The 18,031-nt window shown below is 41.5% G+C and overlaps 1 protein-coding gene across 2 annotated transcripts in view; it reads left to right on the plus strand.

The window, feature by feature from the left end:
• Positions 1 to 18,031, plus strand: part of TUSC3 (tumor suppressor candidate 3) — a 182,425-nt gene that overhangs the window by 82,664 nt on the left and 81,730 nt on the right. For both annotated transcript variants that reach the window (XM_048509275.1, XM_048509276.1), the window contains one exon: positions 1,987 to 2,076. In XM_048509275.1, the coding sequence (XP_048365232.1) occupies positions 1,987 to 2,076 (90 nt within the window). The remainder of the gene's footprint in view (positions 1 to 1,986; positions 2,077 to 18,031) is intronic.

The raw sequence follows: 18,031 nt of genomic DNA on the forward strand, positions 1-18,031 counted from the left end.
AGTAGAGCATATTGAGTTAAATGTATTTGGTGAAATATACAATTCAATAGAAGAGCAAATTGTTGTTGTTGTTTTTTAATTTTGTCTGCAATCATCCATGCATGAAAGATGGGGAGACAGAGGGAGAAATATATGTATCAAGGGATTGACTTCACGTGCATGACAAGAAAGACGTGAGGGAAAAAAAATATGGAAAGTAGTTTTTGATGGGCAAAAAGTATACAGGTAGGGTTGTGATTCTGTCAAGGATGGTATTGTGCAGGGCTGATGTGCACATGATGTGCTGATAAAGAAAATATTGTACAGACTGTTTGAATTTCAATATCTTCACATTAGGTTTTCTATACCTAGTCTTATAGGAAAACATGAGTGATTGAGAAATTTTGCTGCATTTTTCCTACTTAAATTGTTAAAACGTAGAGTACTGTAGGGAAAATGTATGAGTTTCTACTTTTCTTGTCAGGATGAGGGTAAGGATCAACCATTTCCAAATACAAACAACAGCTCTATATTAATGCAACCCTAAAATTCATTTACGGGTTGCAATATTGCAGTAATTGTAATGGAGTGAGGGGGAAGTAGTTGCAAAATGAAAGCTAAGACTCTGAGCCATTGGATACCCAAAATTGACACAAAGAGGCATTCCTAGAATCTAAACCAAGGCCAGCCATACTAATCTCACATCTGTGCTATTGCAAGTTGTTTGGGTTAGAATACCCAAGACAAATTTAAGAAAATATAGATATGAAATAATACAGGAATTTTGGGTAGCTGTCAGAATGGCAATTATTAATAACAGGAAAAAAAGGAGATCTTTCAGATTCCAAACACTTATGATATTACTAGCCCCATCCAAAGGTGTGTGCGTGTGTGTGTGTGTGAATCCATTTTGGTGGCTTAAGTCCTTGGGAGCACTATAGAAGATTTCTGGTGATGGGTAGGGTTTCATTTTTTTTGCCTTTTTGGCTCCCCGTGCTGTTGGAAAGCCATTCTAGGAACAGAGTGGGACAGCTGTAGCACCGTGTTTGGGCGCCCAGCTGTTTGGATGGGGCTGTACATAATGTACCAACATTATTTGCTGCTGTGAAGGAAAATGAAAACAAGTTTCTAACAAATTGGATTTCATGTGTTGCTTTTTATGAAAACCCATTTCTTGTTTTCGTGTTCTTAAATATGTATGCATGCAATGCCTTCAATCAAATAATGGTCAAAGGCCATAGACAACAGCAAAAGAAAAGGCCAACTTTGCTCATTACTTGCCAAGGCCCTCTGCATTTTCATATGCAGTCCAGCCACTTGGTGGGCATTTCTCTAATTGAAGTGTTTGCGCTTCCCTTCCTTGATGGGTTGCAAATAATTTGTTTGTTGATTTGCATTATGCATGTGTTCTATCCGCCAGTACACATTAGCAAATCCACAGACTTCATAGATTTTTACCAGTCTGACTCTTCAGTTGGCAGTTGAAAATGTCATATTTATTTTCTTTCTGACAATGGCAGTGACTGGTAGCTCCTAGAGCCAGCATAGCATATTAGACAGATATTCTCATGTAGACTTTGCCTCAGATTTGTCCATGTTGGCTGTCAGAGGTTCAGTTCAGGACAAGAATTAAGCCAACCTAAAACATAGTAGATAGAAATATACTGGGTAGTCACGAAAAGCATAGACTAAGTCTTTATGATAAGCGTGAAGCATCAGAGAGATCCCTCAGAGCTTTTCCTCTGGCTATTTTCTGAAATTTGGACAGATCACAACTAACCTGCTTTTCCTGTTGCTTTCTGAAATGTAGACAGATCACAACTAACCTGCCACATTCTGTTCTCTCTCTGCCTGTTGCCCTTTCTTGCCATGGCTACAAAATGCCTGCCATCCTGACTCCAGGAATTTAAGAAATGTTTGTGTTAAGGATTGATTCCCTGAGCATGTACGCCTGTGAGCTTACCTTTCTTCTTCCATTTTATAAGTGTGCCTTCTCTTGTTTTACAGTGTGTTGTGTTTGCTATGACTTCTGGCCAAATGTGGAATCATATTCGTGGCCCCCCATATGCTCATAAAAATCCTCAGAATGGGCAAGTGGTAAGTACTCTTGTTGTACCAGTGTATAAAGTGAACTATATTACCATGGAGGCCTATCAATTCACGTTGAGGAGGAATCGAGTATGAAAGAATGTGAATGTTATTTACCTTAAGGGACCATTTTTCAATAGCCTGTTGCCCAACGTATGCTGCTGATAGCACATAAATGTAATGGAACTCTCCTGTAAGACTGTGTTTGGCACTTAAGCCAGTGCTCGATCAGTTAATGAAATTCAGCGTGATGAAGTTAGATGACTGCTGATTTTCTTCTGTCTTCGCATTTGGCAAATGTGTGCATTCTTTGTGGTTTTCTTTTCTCCGTGTGGGTCCTTCAGTGCAGAACTTCTTTTTCAGCTTCCACTCTCTGTGCAATGGCAGCAGACTTCAGCCAAGTGTGAGCGATCTCTGCAGTACCGAGATCTAGCCTAAAATAGGTCACAAGCTGATCAGAATTCAGCTACGTATTTTTGGTGTGTGTAATGGACAACACTGAAATGCTATTTGTTATATTATGGGTTTGGAAGATGCCAAGCCATAGGTGGTGCCTGTGCCTCAAAGATGCTATTATTCTTATTTTTAGATTTATTCAGCTCGATTGGATAACAATATGAAGCTGTTTCATCACACTGTGTATGATCTTTGGAAAGTGTAGTGAGCTGAAGAATATTTTTTGTTATCCCCGTCGCAGTTGGCATATAAAGGATACGGAACCCAGTGTATCTTGAATTAATGAGGGCTAACTTCTACTTTTACTATAAAAACTAGTCATGGAAGGGAAGTTGTTGAAGAGCCTTTCCCATCTCCCCATTATCCAGTATGAAAAGTATGTGTGGTACTTAAGAAGGCAAAGAAGGGACAGAATTCTCTTAAGATGAAGCAACGTATGACAGGGAAGAAGGATTAAAATATTATAGTATTAAAAAGCTACTGTTATTCTTTGAGTGATTCCTTGTATAACTGTTCTGTATGAAATCTTAACAAGTGGGGGCCTGACAGAGTTATGGAAGATCCCATCCCCCCCTTACCCGCCATTTGCTGGGGAGCCAGGCTACTGGCAACACTGCTGTTCCACTCCCTCTGCTAATCCACGCATTCGCAAGCTTCCATGGGAAGACATTTGTGACTCCCTTTACCCCATCTCAACTGGTACCCCTCCACAACTTGAGTAGCAGAGGCATTAGATGGTCCTTCCACTCCTACCTACCTGTCTGTGGTATCAGGGGAGGGAGGTGTTGGCAAATCTGTTTATTTGTCTTCCTCTCTACTGCTTTGTGGTGTGGTAGCAACAGTGTTTCTTGTTCCCCCATCAATCTGACTGTTTGCTGCCAGGCTGGTTGAATAAGTGGTGGAAGGGGCAACTCCTACTCCTCCCCTTCCACAGCACTGCCAAAGTATGTGGAGGGGGGTCTGCTCCTTATCTGTGTGCATCAGCATTGAGAGGAGATGTGCAGCCTTATGGCATATGGGCCCCACTTCCCCTCTGTAAATTTTAACAATTTTACATTTTAACATTTTTATTTATTTCATTAACTTTCTATAATGCCCCTGCCCTTTTGGGGCCTTTTGTATAATTTGCTGGCTTAGTCATTGCGAGGAGGAGGTGGAGGAGGAGGAGGAGGAGGAGGAGGAGGAGGAGGAGGATTATTTATATTCCCCCTTTTTCTCCTATAGGAGACTCAAAGGGGCTGACTCCTTTCTCCTTTCCCTTCCCCCCTCACAACAAACACCCTGTGAGGTAGGTGGGACTGAGAGAGCTCAGAAGAACTGTGACTAGCCCAAGGTCACCCAGCTGGCGTGTGTTGGAGTGTACAGGCTAATCTGAATTCCCCAGATAAGCCTTCACAGCTCACACGCCAGAGCAGGGAATCAAAACCGGTTCCTCCAGATTAGAGTACACCTGCTCTTAACCACTATGCCACTTCTGAAGAAGATGAAGGCGAAGAACAGTTTGGATTTATACGCAGACAGATAGATAGATAGATACTATTTATTTACGGCCTTAGACCAGCATTTAAAAAAATTAACATCACTTCAGCAATAAAATTCCTATATGCAATTTTGATATTCACTACTAAAAAATACAATTCAGTAAAATGTACCAATACATAAATTCAGCCTCAGATATTACTCAGTTCTCTAGCAGGAACAGTCAAGAGCAGTGGGTCAAAGTACCAGAGCAATACAGAGCAATATCATTCACATAGCCATAGTATCTTCAGCCCACCACAACTACATAATTAATTCATAAAATTTATACAATACTTTTAAACAAAAATATGTAAAACTTCTAAAAATTATTATAAAATCCCCTGTGGATTTATACCCAGCCTTTTTCTCCTATGAGGGAACTCATAAGTCCCATCTCTTTTTCTCCGCACAACAGATACCTGGTGAGATAGGTGGGGCTGAGGGAGTTCCAAAGAACTGTAACTAGCCCAAGGTCACCCAGCAGACTTTGTTTGAAGGAGTGGGGAGCAAATCCAGTTTACCAGATAAGGGTCCGCCACTCATGAGGAGGAGTGGAGAATCAAAACCAGGTCTCCAGAGTCCACTGCTCTTAACCACTACAGCATGCTGCTTAACTGAGAACCTGCATGCAATGTGAATTGTTCTGGCTTCTTCTCCCTCTACCCACCCTTCCGCTGTACTGAAATTCCTACTATGTTGGTACTCTTTCCTTGCTAGTTAATTGAGAACAATTGGCTTAGTTGTGCAAGACGGAATCCATTCTGTCTCATATCTTAATTAGAGTGGGGGGTGGGGGTGGGGGAGGGAGGAGCTGGACTAAGTTTGATGACCGATCTACTTGGTGACAGGAGGATAAGAGCTGATTGATGGTATAAAATGACACATTTGGTCTGGCAGCTTTGTTATGCAGAACTCAGACTGAGGAAGTAATAAATAACCATGTCACTAAAACACTGTGTTTAGAGCAGTGCAGATTTTCTTCATTACTCCATTTCAGTGTTTAATTTATGATGTCTTTTATGCAGGGTGACAGTAAGGTGAGTGATGGCAGAGAGCAGACACTGGTACTAACAATTAAATGAGCTCTTCATATGGGTTTTCTTTTTTTAAATTATCAATTTTCCTATCTTTTGCTTTTCCTCTGCTGCTTAGAGGAGAAGTGCTTATTTTGTTGCTTCTTTAAGCACCTAAGATGTGTTGTCAGTCCTTCCCCCGCCCCCAATAGTGACAGTCCCTGCCCTGGAACAGTTTCTTTTTGAAGAAATTAGTTGGCTGAAGGTACAGTTTACAATTAGCATATTTCCCTAATCTCTGGAGAGGCATATCAACAGGATGAAGAGGCAGCGTACATGTTTTTCTTCTAGCGAGAAAAGCAACCCAACCTGAATCACTTCGCACATTGAAGGGTCTTTGCTGATAGGCAAAGAGAACTAGCAATGACTGAAGTTCTAATTATCTTAATTAGAGTAAGAATGAAGTGATGGACCTAATTTGATAATTGATCTATTTAGTAACAGGAGGATCGGAGATGATTTGAAGTTAGAGATATGAAGGCTGGCAGGGGGTGGAAATGAAAACATTTGGGAGAACAGAACTCTGTTTTTGTCTGAAGATTTTTTTATACCCATGTATATTATGATGTTTACATTTTCAAGAATATTCTTTAATAAATGGAAAATTTATGTAACTATGGCAACAATTAATATGCTTTACCACAAAATTCAATGTTTTAAGTTCTATAAAAACTTGATGTTCCACTATGCTGATAGTTCTACTTATGGAGAATGTATGGGAGTGTATCTGTCAAAATAAAATACTTGTTTTGTAAAGTATAGAATTTGTTTTCCTGATTTATTTTTTGCCATTTGAAAAAATAAGATATATGTGTTGAGGTAGCATATATATGCCTTGGTTATATATAATGGAAATATATTTCTTATGGAAAATCAAGACATTTTTATTTCTGAGACTTAATTAGCACAATTCTATTTAAGTTATAAAAGATGCTTCTAAAGTTAAATCAGTAAAATAAGCGGAGGTTTTATTGGACAATCTGCATAAATTTCAATTTTCACCCAGGTGTTCATTTCTTTTTGCCCCGTCCTCCCTCCCTTCCTCCCCCCGGGTGAATAAATTGCACATTCAATGACTAGAATACTATATTTTTGAACAAATATTCTTCCTGGAGCATCTTGGCTCAGGACAAAGGAGCTTTCATGCATGTACTTCTATTCATGAGCAACTTGTCTTCTGAGAAAAAAAGCATTCCTTGAACTATACTAAATGTCAACAAACCCACAGTGCTTCCTCAGTAAGCAACCTTGGCTAGGAGAGAAGGGGAAAAATATTCTTAGCCTGTGGCAACCATCGGTTACCTTTGTAGGCACACAACATGCTGTTGGAGTTTTGGAGCAGAGTGCTGCTCTTTTGTGCTGGAGTAGATTGGCTGTTTATATTACTGTGGGGGGGGGGGGGAACCAGTGGGCTGCTTCCCTGGAGGACTGTTTCTCCCAGAGCCCTGCCTGTGCAGAAAGACCAGCAAAAGGAGTATATTTGTGCTTGTTCTACTCCGCTGGCCTGGGCACGTGAGTGCCTGAGGAGGAGTGTGGTAGTGTCTCCTTTCTCTCTAGTCAGCTTTCTGGCTCCTTTATCTGTTGATGTGGTGTGGGAATCAGTCCAGCCCTACTCTTGGATTTAGTTGGAGTGTCCGTTCTTTGGCTGTTTACACAGGGCAAGTTGGCCTGTTGTTACAAAACAAATCTTTCAGTGGCATTAACGGGCACAAGCAGCATTGATAAATATTGATGTTTAGTGAAGCAGTCAAAAGATCTCTTCATCTCTTGCCTGGTAGGAATTTTAGAAGGAACAGATGGGTGTCATTTTAAATCATGTCAAGAACAATGTATCTGTTGTGTAGACACCAAAACTTCGCAGTAGCATTTGTTGAAGTTTTAGTTTGGAAAAATCCCACTGTAGCTGTCACAAAAGCCAGCATTACAGTCTAGCTGAAAATGCATTATAACAACCAAGTACCCTTTGTTCTAACAGGAGGCCTTTGTTCTAAAAATCTGCTGTATAGGGGGAAAAGAGTACCCAACCCCCTCAACAAAAAACAAGATGGATGCTTTGAACAAAAAGAAATGCTTCTATATTAATGACCTGTAGTCCACTGAGTTCCATAAGAGTGTGCTTTAGGCTATGAAAAACATAAGGATGTCCCTCTGTAATAACCAGAAAACTTGAGTTTTGCTGCAAAAATTGAAAATAAGTTAAGATACCTTGAACAAACAAATTAAAAAGAGGTAAAGGATATGGGTTGGGTCTTATGGATCTTTTCTGCTGAGGGCAGTACTTTTTTCCAGTAGCCAAAACAGTCTCTTTGAATAACATGAGACATTGAGGGCTGTGTCCATGCCAATATGTATGTATGCACTTATGCAGAATAAAAAAGCAACATACACATATGAAATGCTGTTATTTTAAAAATGTGGACGTTCTGTTTATTTTTTAAATTAAATTTTATTTATCTGTTTAATAAATTTATACCTCCCCCTTTCCTATTAAATTTATATCCCGCCTTCCCTGGCCAAAGTTGGGCTCATGACAGCATACAAACATTTTAGAAACAGTTTTACAATACATAAAAATCACTAACTATAACCGATATTGAAAAATCAAGATGGCAACAGTTTAGCTTATGACAACCCACCCAACCCAATTTGAGCATAAACCCTCATTAAACTGTTCAAGTATGAGCAGAATCTGGGGACCATGCAAAATAACAGCATGTTATAGGGAGACCAGTATATGACATAGGGACATATGGGTGGCCTCAACCAAAGGTCCAGTCGAACATCTCTGTCTAACTGGCCCTGTGGAACTGATTAAGTTCCCAAACAGCCCTGATGTCAGCTGGCAGATTGTTCCACCAAGTTGGAGCCAGGGCTGAAAAAGCCCTGGTTCTGATCGAGGCCAAACACACACTCCTGGGGCCAGGATGTTTTATTGGAGGATTGGAGTGTCTTCTGTGGGCAGTATGGGGTAATACAGGTCCACATTAAAGTGCAATTCAAGTGTCAGAACCTTTGATACTTACTCTAGTAACTTCTATACAGTTTGTTTTGCTTTGTTTCTTTCCTGGCAATAGTTTGTACATGATGGACTTTCTGAACCTAGTTTCAAAGGTTAGTTGTGTTGGTCTGTAGAAGAACAATTTGATTTGTGCCCAGTAGCACCTTGGAGAGCTCCAAGATTTTCAGGGTATCAGCTTTAACTTTGAAGGGAGCTTTGAACTCTTGAACAATACCCTGAAAATTTTGTTAATTGCTAAGGTTCTATTGGACTCACATCTCTATATTCTGATCCTAATGTTTTTCAAGAAGGCTGAAATAAAACAGCCAACAAAGATTTGCACCAAATTCAACGCATTTAATAATTGTATATTTATCATATTTATCAAACATATGTTCTGCTTGCAAATAAAAAAAAACAAAAAAAATTAAACAGTTTAAGTTAGTGTTAGATCAGGATAGTCATAAATGGTATTGCAGTTCTTAAGAAGAGAAGAAGAAGAAGAGTTTGGATTTATATCCCCCCCCCCTTTCTCTCCTGTAGGAGACTCAAAGGGGCTTACAATCTCCTTGCCCTTCCCCCCCTCACAGCACACACCCTGTGAGGTAGGTGGGGCTGAGAGAGCTCTGAAAAGCTGTGACTAGCCCAAGGTCACCCAGCTGGCGTGTGTGGGAGTGTACAGACTAATCTGAATTCCCCAGATAAGCCTCCACAACTCAAGCGGCAGAGATGGGAATCAAACCCGGTTCCTCCAGATCAGAATGCACCTGCTCTTAGCCACTGCTCTTAGCCACTGCGCCACTGCTGCTGTTACAGGTTGATTGCTTTTAAATTCCATAAAAATTCAACACAAAGTTGCAGAACTATTTTGGGCCTTGCTGGAGCCTCCAGGATTTGAACTACACTGGCCACAGTATGGAGAGGACATGGCAGAAGGGTTGGCTTGATTGGCTCCCAGAGCCCTTTCCTGTCCTCTTCATTAGCTGCCACCTTTTAAACCACAATATTGTTCAGCAACCCATCTCCTTAACTGTTTGAGGCCTCATTTATGGAGGCAGTCCTCATAATTCATTGCAGGGTATAACTGTCTTTGTGAAAAAAAAGTTAACATTCCTTAAATAGGCCTCCTTCAATTCCAAATGGAGATCCAGCCACCTAAGCTTTCCCCATCAGAAGTTCATGTTGCCAACAGAACTGAAGCATGGCCTTTTCCTGTTGCCAGGTCCATGTCCAGCCCAGGAGCCCTGCTGATACCATGTGACTCTTCAGGTAATTGGTTGTCACATCAGTCTGCCGGTCCTTTGAGAGTGGCTCTCTGATTTGGGGCAGACCTCTACCACCCAACAACAGGGCATCTGGGGGCTGTGAGTTCGGTGACGTCGAGTCCAAGGCCAGTGGGATGGGATCCAGACAGTAATAAATTCTGAGTAATAAATTGTAAAATTTGAGGGCCAGAACCGGCTCAGGGAAATGGCTGATCAAATTACCTGGTATCATGGGAAAGACTAGCAAATTGTTTGGAGGTGGGGAATAATAAACTGAAGAATGAGACAAAGATTATACTAGCATGGAAACTCTCCAAAGCTATGGGAAGTTTCTAGAGGTTTTTTGGATGTGAAAAGTTTCATTTAACTAACACCTGCTTGTTCTTATGACAACTATATTGAAATGTGCCTTTTTAACAAGGCCAAAGTCAGGCAACCTTACAAATGCCAAAATTTAATTCTTTTGCCAAAAACAAAATCCTCAGAATATTTTTTGCTGAATGTCTTTTCACAGCAGCTCTTGAGATGAATAAGTTTGAGCTTATTGATTTAGTGTCACCAAGTAAATACCATAGCTGACTAGGGGCTTGAAGCTGGGACTCTGAAATCCAAGCTTATTATTTGATCAGCTGTATTCACACTGGCCAAAAAGCAATAAGAACACAACAGAAGGTCTCTGAGACTACAGAGGTAGCAAAGAAGACAGTGTTCCAAAAGTTTCCAATGCTCTGCCTGGCTCAACTGTCACCCGGAGTCTTCTACCATTCCATAATAAAACAGAGAGGGTGAGGTCTTTTATCTCAATTTGCCTGATCCAACTGCTAGTCACCCCTCTGTCAGCAGCTAGGAAGGGAAGTAGAAACTGTGAGACACAATCCATTGGCTTGCTTCTATCAACATGTAATTTGATATATGCTTTATTGTTATTTTGGTTATTATAGTCTGTCTGAGATATTTTATGGAAATACAGAGTAAACAAAAACACTCTGAAGTAAATAGTGTAGACTCTGAACAAAAACAGGAGCTGGAGATAATGAGAAAAGACGTTTTGATGATTGGTTATAAAGTAGCACCTCATTTGTCAAAACATAATGTTTGTTAATTTTCAAATTTTTAAAAACCTATGGAAATGCCACCTGCTTGGTGACTGGGCAACTGGAAACACCTTGTTGTCCACATGTGAAGATTCTTGAACTATCAGGGGTCTTTCAGCCAATGAGAGGGATGGGAAATGTAAGGTGGAATTACCTGATGTGAGTAGCAGCATGGAGTTTCTAGGGTTGTACTGAATTAAATTGGACACCCCCTTAGAATAATTTAAAAGAAACATCATCTTTCCTTTACAAGTGCTGTAAAATCTAATGTTCTTTATTACCTTCCTGTATTCTACCTTTAGGAGCTAATGTTTGACGCGCAGAAACTGTGGTTCAGCATCACAGAATTTGAAATGCTTAGCACAGAGCAGACAATAGGGATATTGAAATTTGGCTTCTGTGCTTGGAAATGATCCCTCACAGTTCTGCTCTTCTGATGAGCGCCGTAGTGGCTGATGGAGATGAAGGCATCCTGCATCTCACAGCAATTGCATTGCTGCCTTTCTTTTCCCTGCTGTTCACAGAAGGCAGTTATGTGACCTGCTGCTTTTGGACATTTGGCAAGAGGGCTGCTTTTGCTTCTTTCTTCATTGGTTAAATTTGCCAGGACACTCTACAGAATATCTATCATGTCCGGTAAGGGGTGGGGGGGAATCCCACAGTGCAGGAAAATGTCCAGAATTCACCAGATGCATACATAAAAGAAAATGTACCCTGCATGCATGAAGGATGGTTTATTGCAGCTAACTGGAACCTTCCACTGGCTTATCCATACACTTGTGCCACCCATTCTTCACTTTGAAAAGGCCAGCTTGTAATGTTGGAAGCAAATAAATTATCCAAGGCATGTGTTTTCCGCCTCACTGCCTGAAACATAAGCCATTGGTTGCCAAACTGTATTCTGGGGAGCCCTGGCCTTGTCTGATGAGAAGGTTGGTAGCAGAGGAGAAAGTTGTTTCCTCAACAACTGTTTGTTCAGTATTTCCCTGTGATGTTTCAAAGGTTTTGCTTTAAATTTTTGGAAAGCAACTGTCTTAGATATGAAAGCTCCAAAATAGACAATGGGCTTTCATTTAGGAATCAGGTGAGGCAAAGTAACTATGAAAGTGCAGTACTGAGCTGGATTACTTCAGCAGTGTAGCGTAGTGGCTAAGAGCAGCAGTGGCGTAGTTGCTAAGAGCAGTGGCTAAGAGCAGGTGCACTCTGATCTAGAGGAACCGGGCTTGATTCCCAGCTCTGCCGCTTGAGTTGTGGAGGCTTATCTGGGGAATTCAGATTAGCCTGTACACTCCCACACATGCCAGCTGGGTGACCTTGGGCTAGTCACAGCTTTTCGGAGCTCTCTCAGCCCCATCCACCTCACCGGGTGTTTGTTGTGAGGGGGGAAGGGCAAGGAGATTGTAAGCCCCTTTGAGTCTCCTACAGGAGAGAAAGGGGGGGGGGGATATAAATCCAAACTCCTCCTCCTCCTCCTCCTCCTCCTCTTCTTCTTCTTCTTCTTCTTCTTCTTCTTCTTCTTCTTCTTCTTCTCCTCCTCCTCCTCCTCCCCTCCCTCCTCTTCTTCTTATTACTTCTTGCTACTTCTTCTTGCCTTGCTTCTTCTTCTTGCTTCTTCTTCTTCTTCTTTCTTCTTCTTCTTCTTCTTCTTCTTCTTCATCTAAACCCATTTATTTCATCTCAGCCAGTGGTGGGGTTCAGCAGGTTCACACCACTTCGGCAGAACCGGTTGTTAAAATGGTCCTTGTAAACAACCAGTTGTCAAATTATTTGAATCCCACCACTGATCTCAGCATAGTGTTAACTGTGCATAAGGGTGTAGTGCAAGCTAAGCAGTTGGAAAAGCCCCAATCTGAAATCTTGCCTCTATAAAAGGAGCAATACATGTGGGTTTTTCGCCCTCCATCTCCTCTCATTCACATTCAATAGCCATCCCCATTTAAGCTTTGTGTTTTCTTTTGCTGGCCACAGCTTGAGATGCAGACAGAGGCTGCAGATAGAGGCTATGAAAATATTTGTGTGTGAAGTGCTTCACTTCTGGGTACTTGAGAGAGTGCATCTGCCCATGTATTCCTGCTCAGACACTGAGGTTGGAATGTCCTCCCACTACAGACCTGCCAGGTACCTACTCTTCTGAAGTTTTGGTGCCTGGCAAAGACCAGCCTCTTCATGTGGGCATTTGGCTGATTCCATCTACTAGGATTGGGGTGGCCTCAAGGTGCCCTGGGCACTCCACTCACCTTTATGGTAGGTTATGGTGGGAGTTCTAGAACTTGGAATGTTCTATTGTTTTAGGATTGTTTTTATAGAGATACCAAAAGGGATTTTGTCATGCTTTATTTTATTGTAACCTGTCCTGAGACTATTGTAAAGGGCAGGGAATAAAATAATAATAATAATTCACATGACCCTCCTCTTTGGCTAGCTAACTGTTGCCCAGTCAGGAATGTCTGACCTTTATGTTGAATGAACAGTCGGGTGCTCTGGATGAGATTTTTGACTACAGTCTGAGATCTTTAAAAGGAAAAGATCTTTATTTACAAAAATGCAGCCTCAATTCACTAGAGCACAAAAAGCACTGTAAAACGATATCAAAACACTGCAGGGTGTTACAGAGCTAAGAAAAGCTATAATAACATGATGCAAGCTAAGTTGTATAATCACTGGTATTACTTTAGCATTCCTCTCGGTGGAATGGATGCAAGCCCACTGAAACTTTGAAAATAGTGGCTGGTCCAGGCAGAGTTTACTTTGTTTCTCCACTATGCCCTGGATCTTGACTTATATGGCTCTCGGAATGAGTGCAGGCCTTTTAACCCTTTTTGTTCCAGCTGGTTTGAGTTACCATGTATGCTGCCTTGCACTGGTTTTCCAATAAAATCAAAGTGCATGTCCCCAAAATTATGTTCCCCAGCCAGGGGAATGCTCATCTATATCCTGCCTGTTTGTCTGCATAAAGAAAAAATGTGTCTCCTCTCAGCCTGAAATCTGAGGAGCTTGTTGCTTCATTCCAGAGAAATAACATTTTCCCTGGGACCTAAGCCTCCCTGAGTATTAAGCAAGGTATGCTGCATTCCTGTATCATAACAGCCTGTCGTGAACTTTCTGGGTGGCCTTAGGCCAATGTCTGTGTGTTTCTCTCTCAGCTCCTGTAGGCAGCATGGCATCAATACATGCATTTCAATTCAGGATTGCTGAAAGGCTAATGTATGGGATAATGCATGCATTTAGACTTCTTGACAAACGAGTCTTGTCTGTGATGGACAGAAACCCCACTTGTATCCTTGTGCTCCCCTTCCTCCTCCCTCATGCATTGAAGGTGATCAAAAGCTTCATGGCTGGGGAAGCCCTGGCCCTAGGTTTGATTCCCCATTATGTCCAAATGAAGGCATATGTGTGAACTAGAACAAGACTGCAGCCTCCCAAAACCGGGAAGTTTGCAGTCCTGCTCTGCATGCAATAAAAAAAAGGAGTGTGAGTGTATGACCACAAGTACCAGATGGATTGGTGCCACTCGCAGACAAACCTCTATTTATTTTGATGGCTGAATGCAGCTCACATGAAGTGTTTGGAATAGTGAAATCATCACTGAGAATTTCTGTAGGATTACAAATTTAGAAGTTACTTCTCTGTGAATTTTTGCTTCAAAAGAAAAGCTGAACTCTGCATCTATTATTTAGTTAGTGCTTGTTTATGCCCCTGTCTAGAGACTTAACTTATTCTATTGGATTCTCTAAGATACAGTAATGGTGTGATCATTAATCTGATAAATTAGGAGGCTAGTTTAAAGTGAAAATTGTTAAATCAGTCCCACCATTATAGTTAATGAGACTTCACTTGCCAGGAAAGTTTATTATGCACTTGTTACATTATATATGCTTGTATAACAAGTGACCATTGTTAAATTAGTTACACCCTCAGTTTCAGCTTGTTAAAATAATGCCTAGAAGGCTATAAGGTTTTTTACCACAAATAGCAAAATGTCTTACAATTTTGTACCAGGCCGGACATTCTGGTTCATAATGGGAAAAGTCTATAGTGTAGTATTGTTGCTTTCTGGCTGACTAAAGCTGGAAGTTTATGCTCATGGACAACTGTTTCTATTCTTGGAAATCTGCTATGTAGGGCTCTGTCTTGTCATCCATGCTATTTAACATACATATGAAACATGCGTAACCTCTTATGACTTGGAATAAAGCATTATCAATATGCTGGTAAGCATCCAACTCTACTTCTTTCCCATAGAGTCGAGTGAGATAATGGATGTTCTGAGCAAACGTATGGGGTTTATAATAGACTGGATGAGGCCAGAGTATTATGAATATACTCTGCTAGGAGTACTATTAAATGATAAATGGCTTTTGAAACTGGGACTTCCAAAATAGAGTATAAGACTGTATGTTTTCCTGTTCACCTGGGGGGAAGAGCAATGTCATAAAACATGCTGGGCTAGTCCAGGATTTAAGTCATGCACTTAGATCCTCCCCTGTGCCTCCTGAAAACATTGTATGATTGTTTGTAACAACATTGTGATCAGAAATCTCCTTCATTGGGTAGAATTAGCCTCCATATGGGGAAGGGGGCAGCATATAATTATGTCTTTGCATAATTTTTTGTCTTCATACTTTTGAAATACAAAGGAAAGATGCGGGGCGTGGGGGTATTCTATTCACTTTATATTCCATGAGGGTAGCACTTATTCTTTATTTCCTTTAATGAAATATTAACATTCCAATTTAATTTTTATGGAAGTAGAGAGAGGTTTATATGCGCTATAAATTCTGGCAGCTAGTGTCTTTACCTCTTCTAAATGGGGGGGATGGCCCAATATCTTTAATTTCAGGAAGGGCGTATCCAATTGGAAGCTGAAGTAACTACTCCAGAGTAATGAAATGTAATTTTCAGCATAAAATAGATCTTCAGGTTTGGAGCTATTTGAGGTCAATGGCAGTTGTGGCTTGGATCCAGAATTCTGAGTGGGGGCTGGCGACTTCACGCACCACTGTCAGACCCTGCAGACATGCAGCATGTTCTCTGGATGCCGTAGAGAGCTGTAAATTGGCAAGCACACAGCATCCCAGGTGGCTGTGACAAACACTAAGTGTGCACCCAACCTCTTCAGATTTGGAGAGATTAGGTTTGTCTAAATGCAGCCTTCCCCACACCATTTTGCCTCAGTTAAAATATGTGCCTGTGGTATAAAATATGGGGTTCCTTGCTGTGAGGTAATTATGTAGTAGTAGGACTTTAAGATTTCTGAGTCAGGAGTTAAAAACATGTTGGGGGGGGAGGGTGGGTTGCTTGCTGAATCTCCACTAGTTTGTGGGTACATTGAAATGCAAATGGAGACTTTTTTCAAGGCTTTTCTCTCCATCTTGGAAGTTCTAGAAAACTTAAAAGCTTACACTGTTCTGTATAATTTTGTTCATGAATCTTGCTAGGGATGTGCACCTCAAAATGTTAGTTTGAATTTCATATCATGATGTCAAAAAGGGCATGGTTATCATTTTCACTTGGTTGTGGGAGTATTATTGATACAGTTCCATAAATTGTTATGGTGAATAAAATCAAGTTTTTGGAGCAGCTAATTTTTAAGCAAATTTTAGGGAAACTAGTCCTCCTTCCATATTAAAGATGCCCCTACCCCAAGTTTCAAATAATTAGACAACATTAGGGTTGGTCAGTACTAAAAAAATTCGGTAAAATTCGGATTTGGGTATTTTGGGGGCATAAAATGATTTGTATGCCCGAATCCAAATCATAGGTGATTCGGATATGCCCGAAAATTCGGGTAAATCCGAAAAATTCGGGTCCGTTTTATTATTATTTTGAAATTTTGGTGTTTTTACACGTTTTGGCCTGCAGGGGGCGCAATTTTAAAGCTAGTGGCACGAAACTTTCAGGATATCATCTGGACACTGTCCTGATGATTCTCCCCAAGTTTAATGAAGTTTGGTTCAGGGGAGCCAGAGTTGTGGCCCTAAAGAGATTTACATCCACATTTGTTTCCAGTAGAGGCTAACCCAGGAGATGGGAGGCTGCATTTTGAAGGTCCATAACTTTGCAGACTGAACTAAACTTCACCAAACAGGAGTATCATCAGGACAATTACCTGTATGATACCCTGGGGAATTTTGGTGACAGTAGCTCTAGAACTTCACCCCTCACAGTCACCCATAGAGATTTCCCCAGATTCTAATATGCTCTGTGAGGTGGCTGGCTGGCTCCATTTGCAATGATGGGAAATTTCCTTGGGAGGGCTGTAGAGTGCACATTTCTCATGGTAAGGCCACAAAGGCTTTGAGGTGTCTTGGGAGAGTCTCTTCGCGTACCATCCAGGTTTGGTGATTTCAGCTGAGGGGTTCAATGTTATGGAAGTAGGGTCCATCTTCCACTGCCCCCTTAAGCCAAAGTTCCTCAAACCTGGATGGTGTCATCCAGAGACTCTCCTGGGAATACCCTGAATGTTTTGTGACTGTCTCTCGATAAATGCTTGCACCCCACTGTCCCTCCACCAGAAAGTCCCCATTGACAGCAATTACAGAAGTCACTGCAGAAAAAAGAATCTTAGACAGATTTTTAGGAGTGCCTGCTGAGGTACATTGGAGACATATCAGCACTTAGAATATCAGGGTATCATCAGGAGACTGTCCTGTTGTACCCCCCAGTTTTAGTGCAGTTTGGTTTAGGGGGGCCAAGGTTATGGACCCCCTCAAAATGGTATTCAGCCACCATCTCCTTAGCTTCCATTTGGAAACCAATTACCCAGGGGATGGGGCCTTGAGGGTCAGCAACTGGCCCCCCTAGACCAGACTGCACTAGAAACTTGGGGGTGTCATCAGGACAATCTCCTGATGACTCCTGAAATTTAGTACCACTAGCTTTCAAAATTCCAGTTTGCATGTTTCACCGCTCCTGCACATGAAGCCTGCTGGAGTGGAGTGAGTGGTGAAACACGCAGGCCAACATTCCCTAGAAGCTAGTGACCTCAGGCTTTCAGGGTATCATCAGGAGACTGTCCTGGTAATTACCCCCAAAGTTTAGTGCAGTTTGGTTCAGGAGAGCTAGAGTTATGGACTCTCAAGGGAGTTATGGCCCCCATCCCCTATCAGCTCCCATTTAGAACAATGGTGGATAGGTGCACCTCTTTTGAGGGTCCATGCATATGGAAACTGCATCCCAGGCTTGGAAATTATCATCAGGACAGTCACCTGAGAATGATACCCTGATGAGCCAGTGCTAGTGCATCTCAAAGATGCGTCCCCTGCAGGCACACCCTGAAAATTGCCAAAGATTCTTTGTTCTGCAGTGAAACTTGGCTGTATGTGCTTTATCAGTAGGGAATTTCCTGATGAGAGGAATATAAGGAGGTGCACATTTCTGAAGGTATGAATGCAAGACTTTCAGGGTATCTTGGGAGGAGTCTCACCATGATACCAGCCAGGTTTGGGGAATTTTGCTTTGGGGTTTTGAATTCTACTTGGGACCCAAAAAGGGTAGGGCCCATCTCCCACTGCCCCCTGGAGACAGAGTTCCCCAGAGCCTGGATGGTGTCATCCA

Source organism: Sphaerodactylus townsendi, linkage group LG10 (assembly GCF_021028975.2).
Source record: "Sphaerodactylus townsendi isolate TG3544 linkage group LG10, MPM_Stown_v2.3, whole genome shotgun sequence".
Classification (NCBI taxonomy): Eukaryota; Metazoa; Chordata; class Lepidosauria; order Squamata; family Sphaerodactylidae; genus Sphaerodactylus; species Sphaerodactylus townsendi.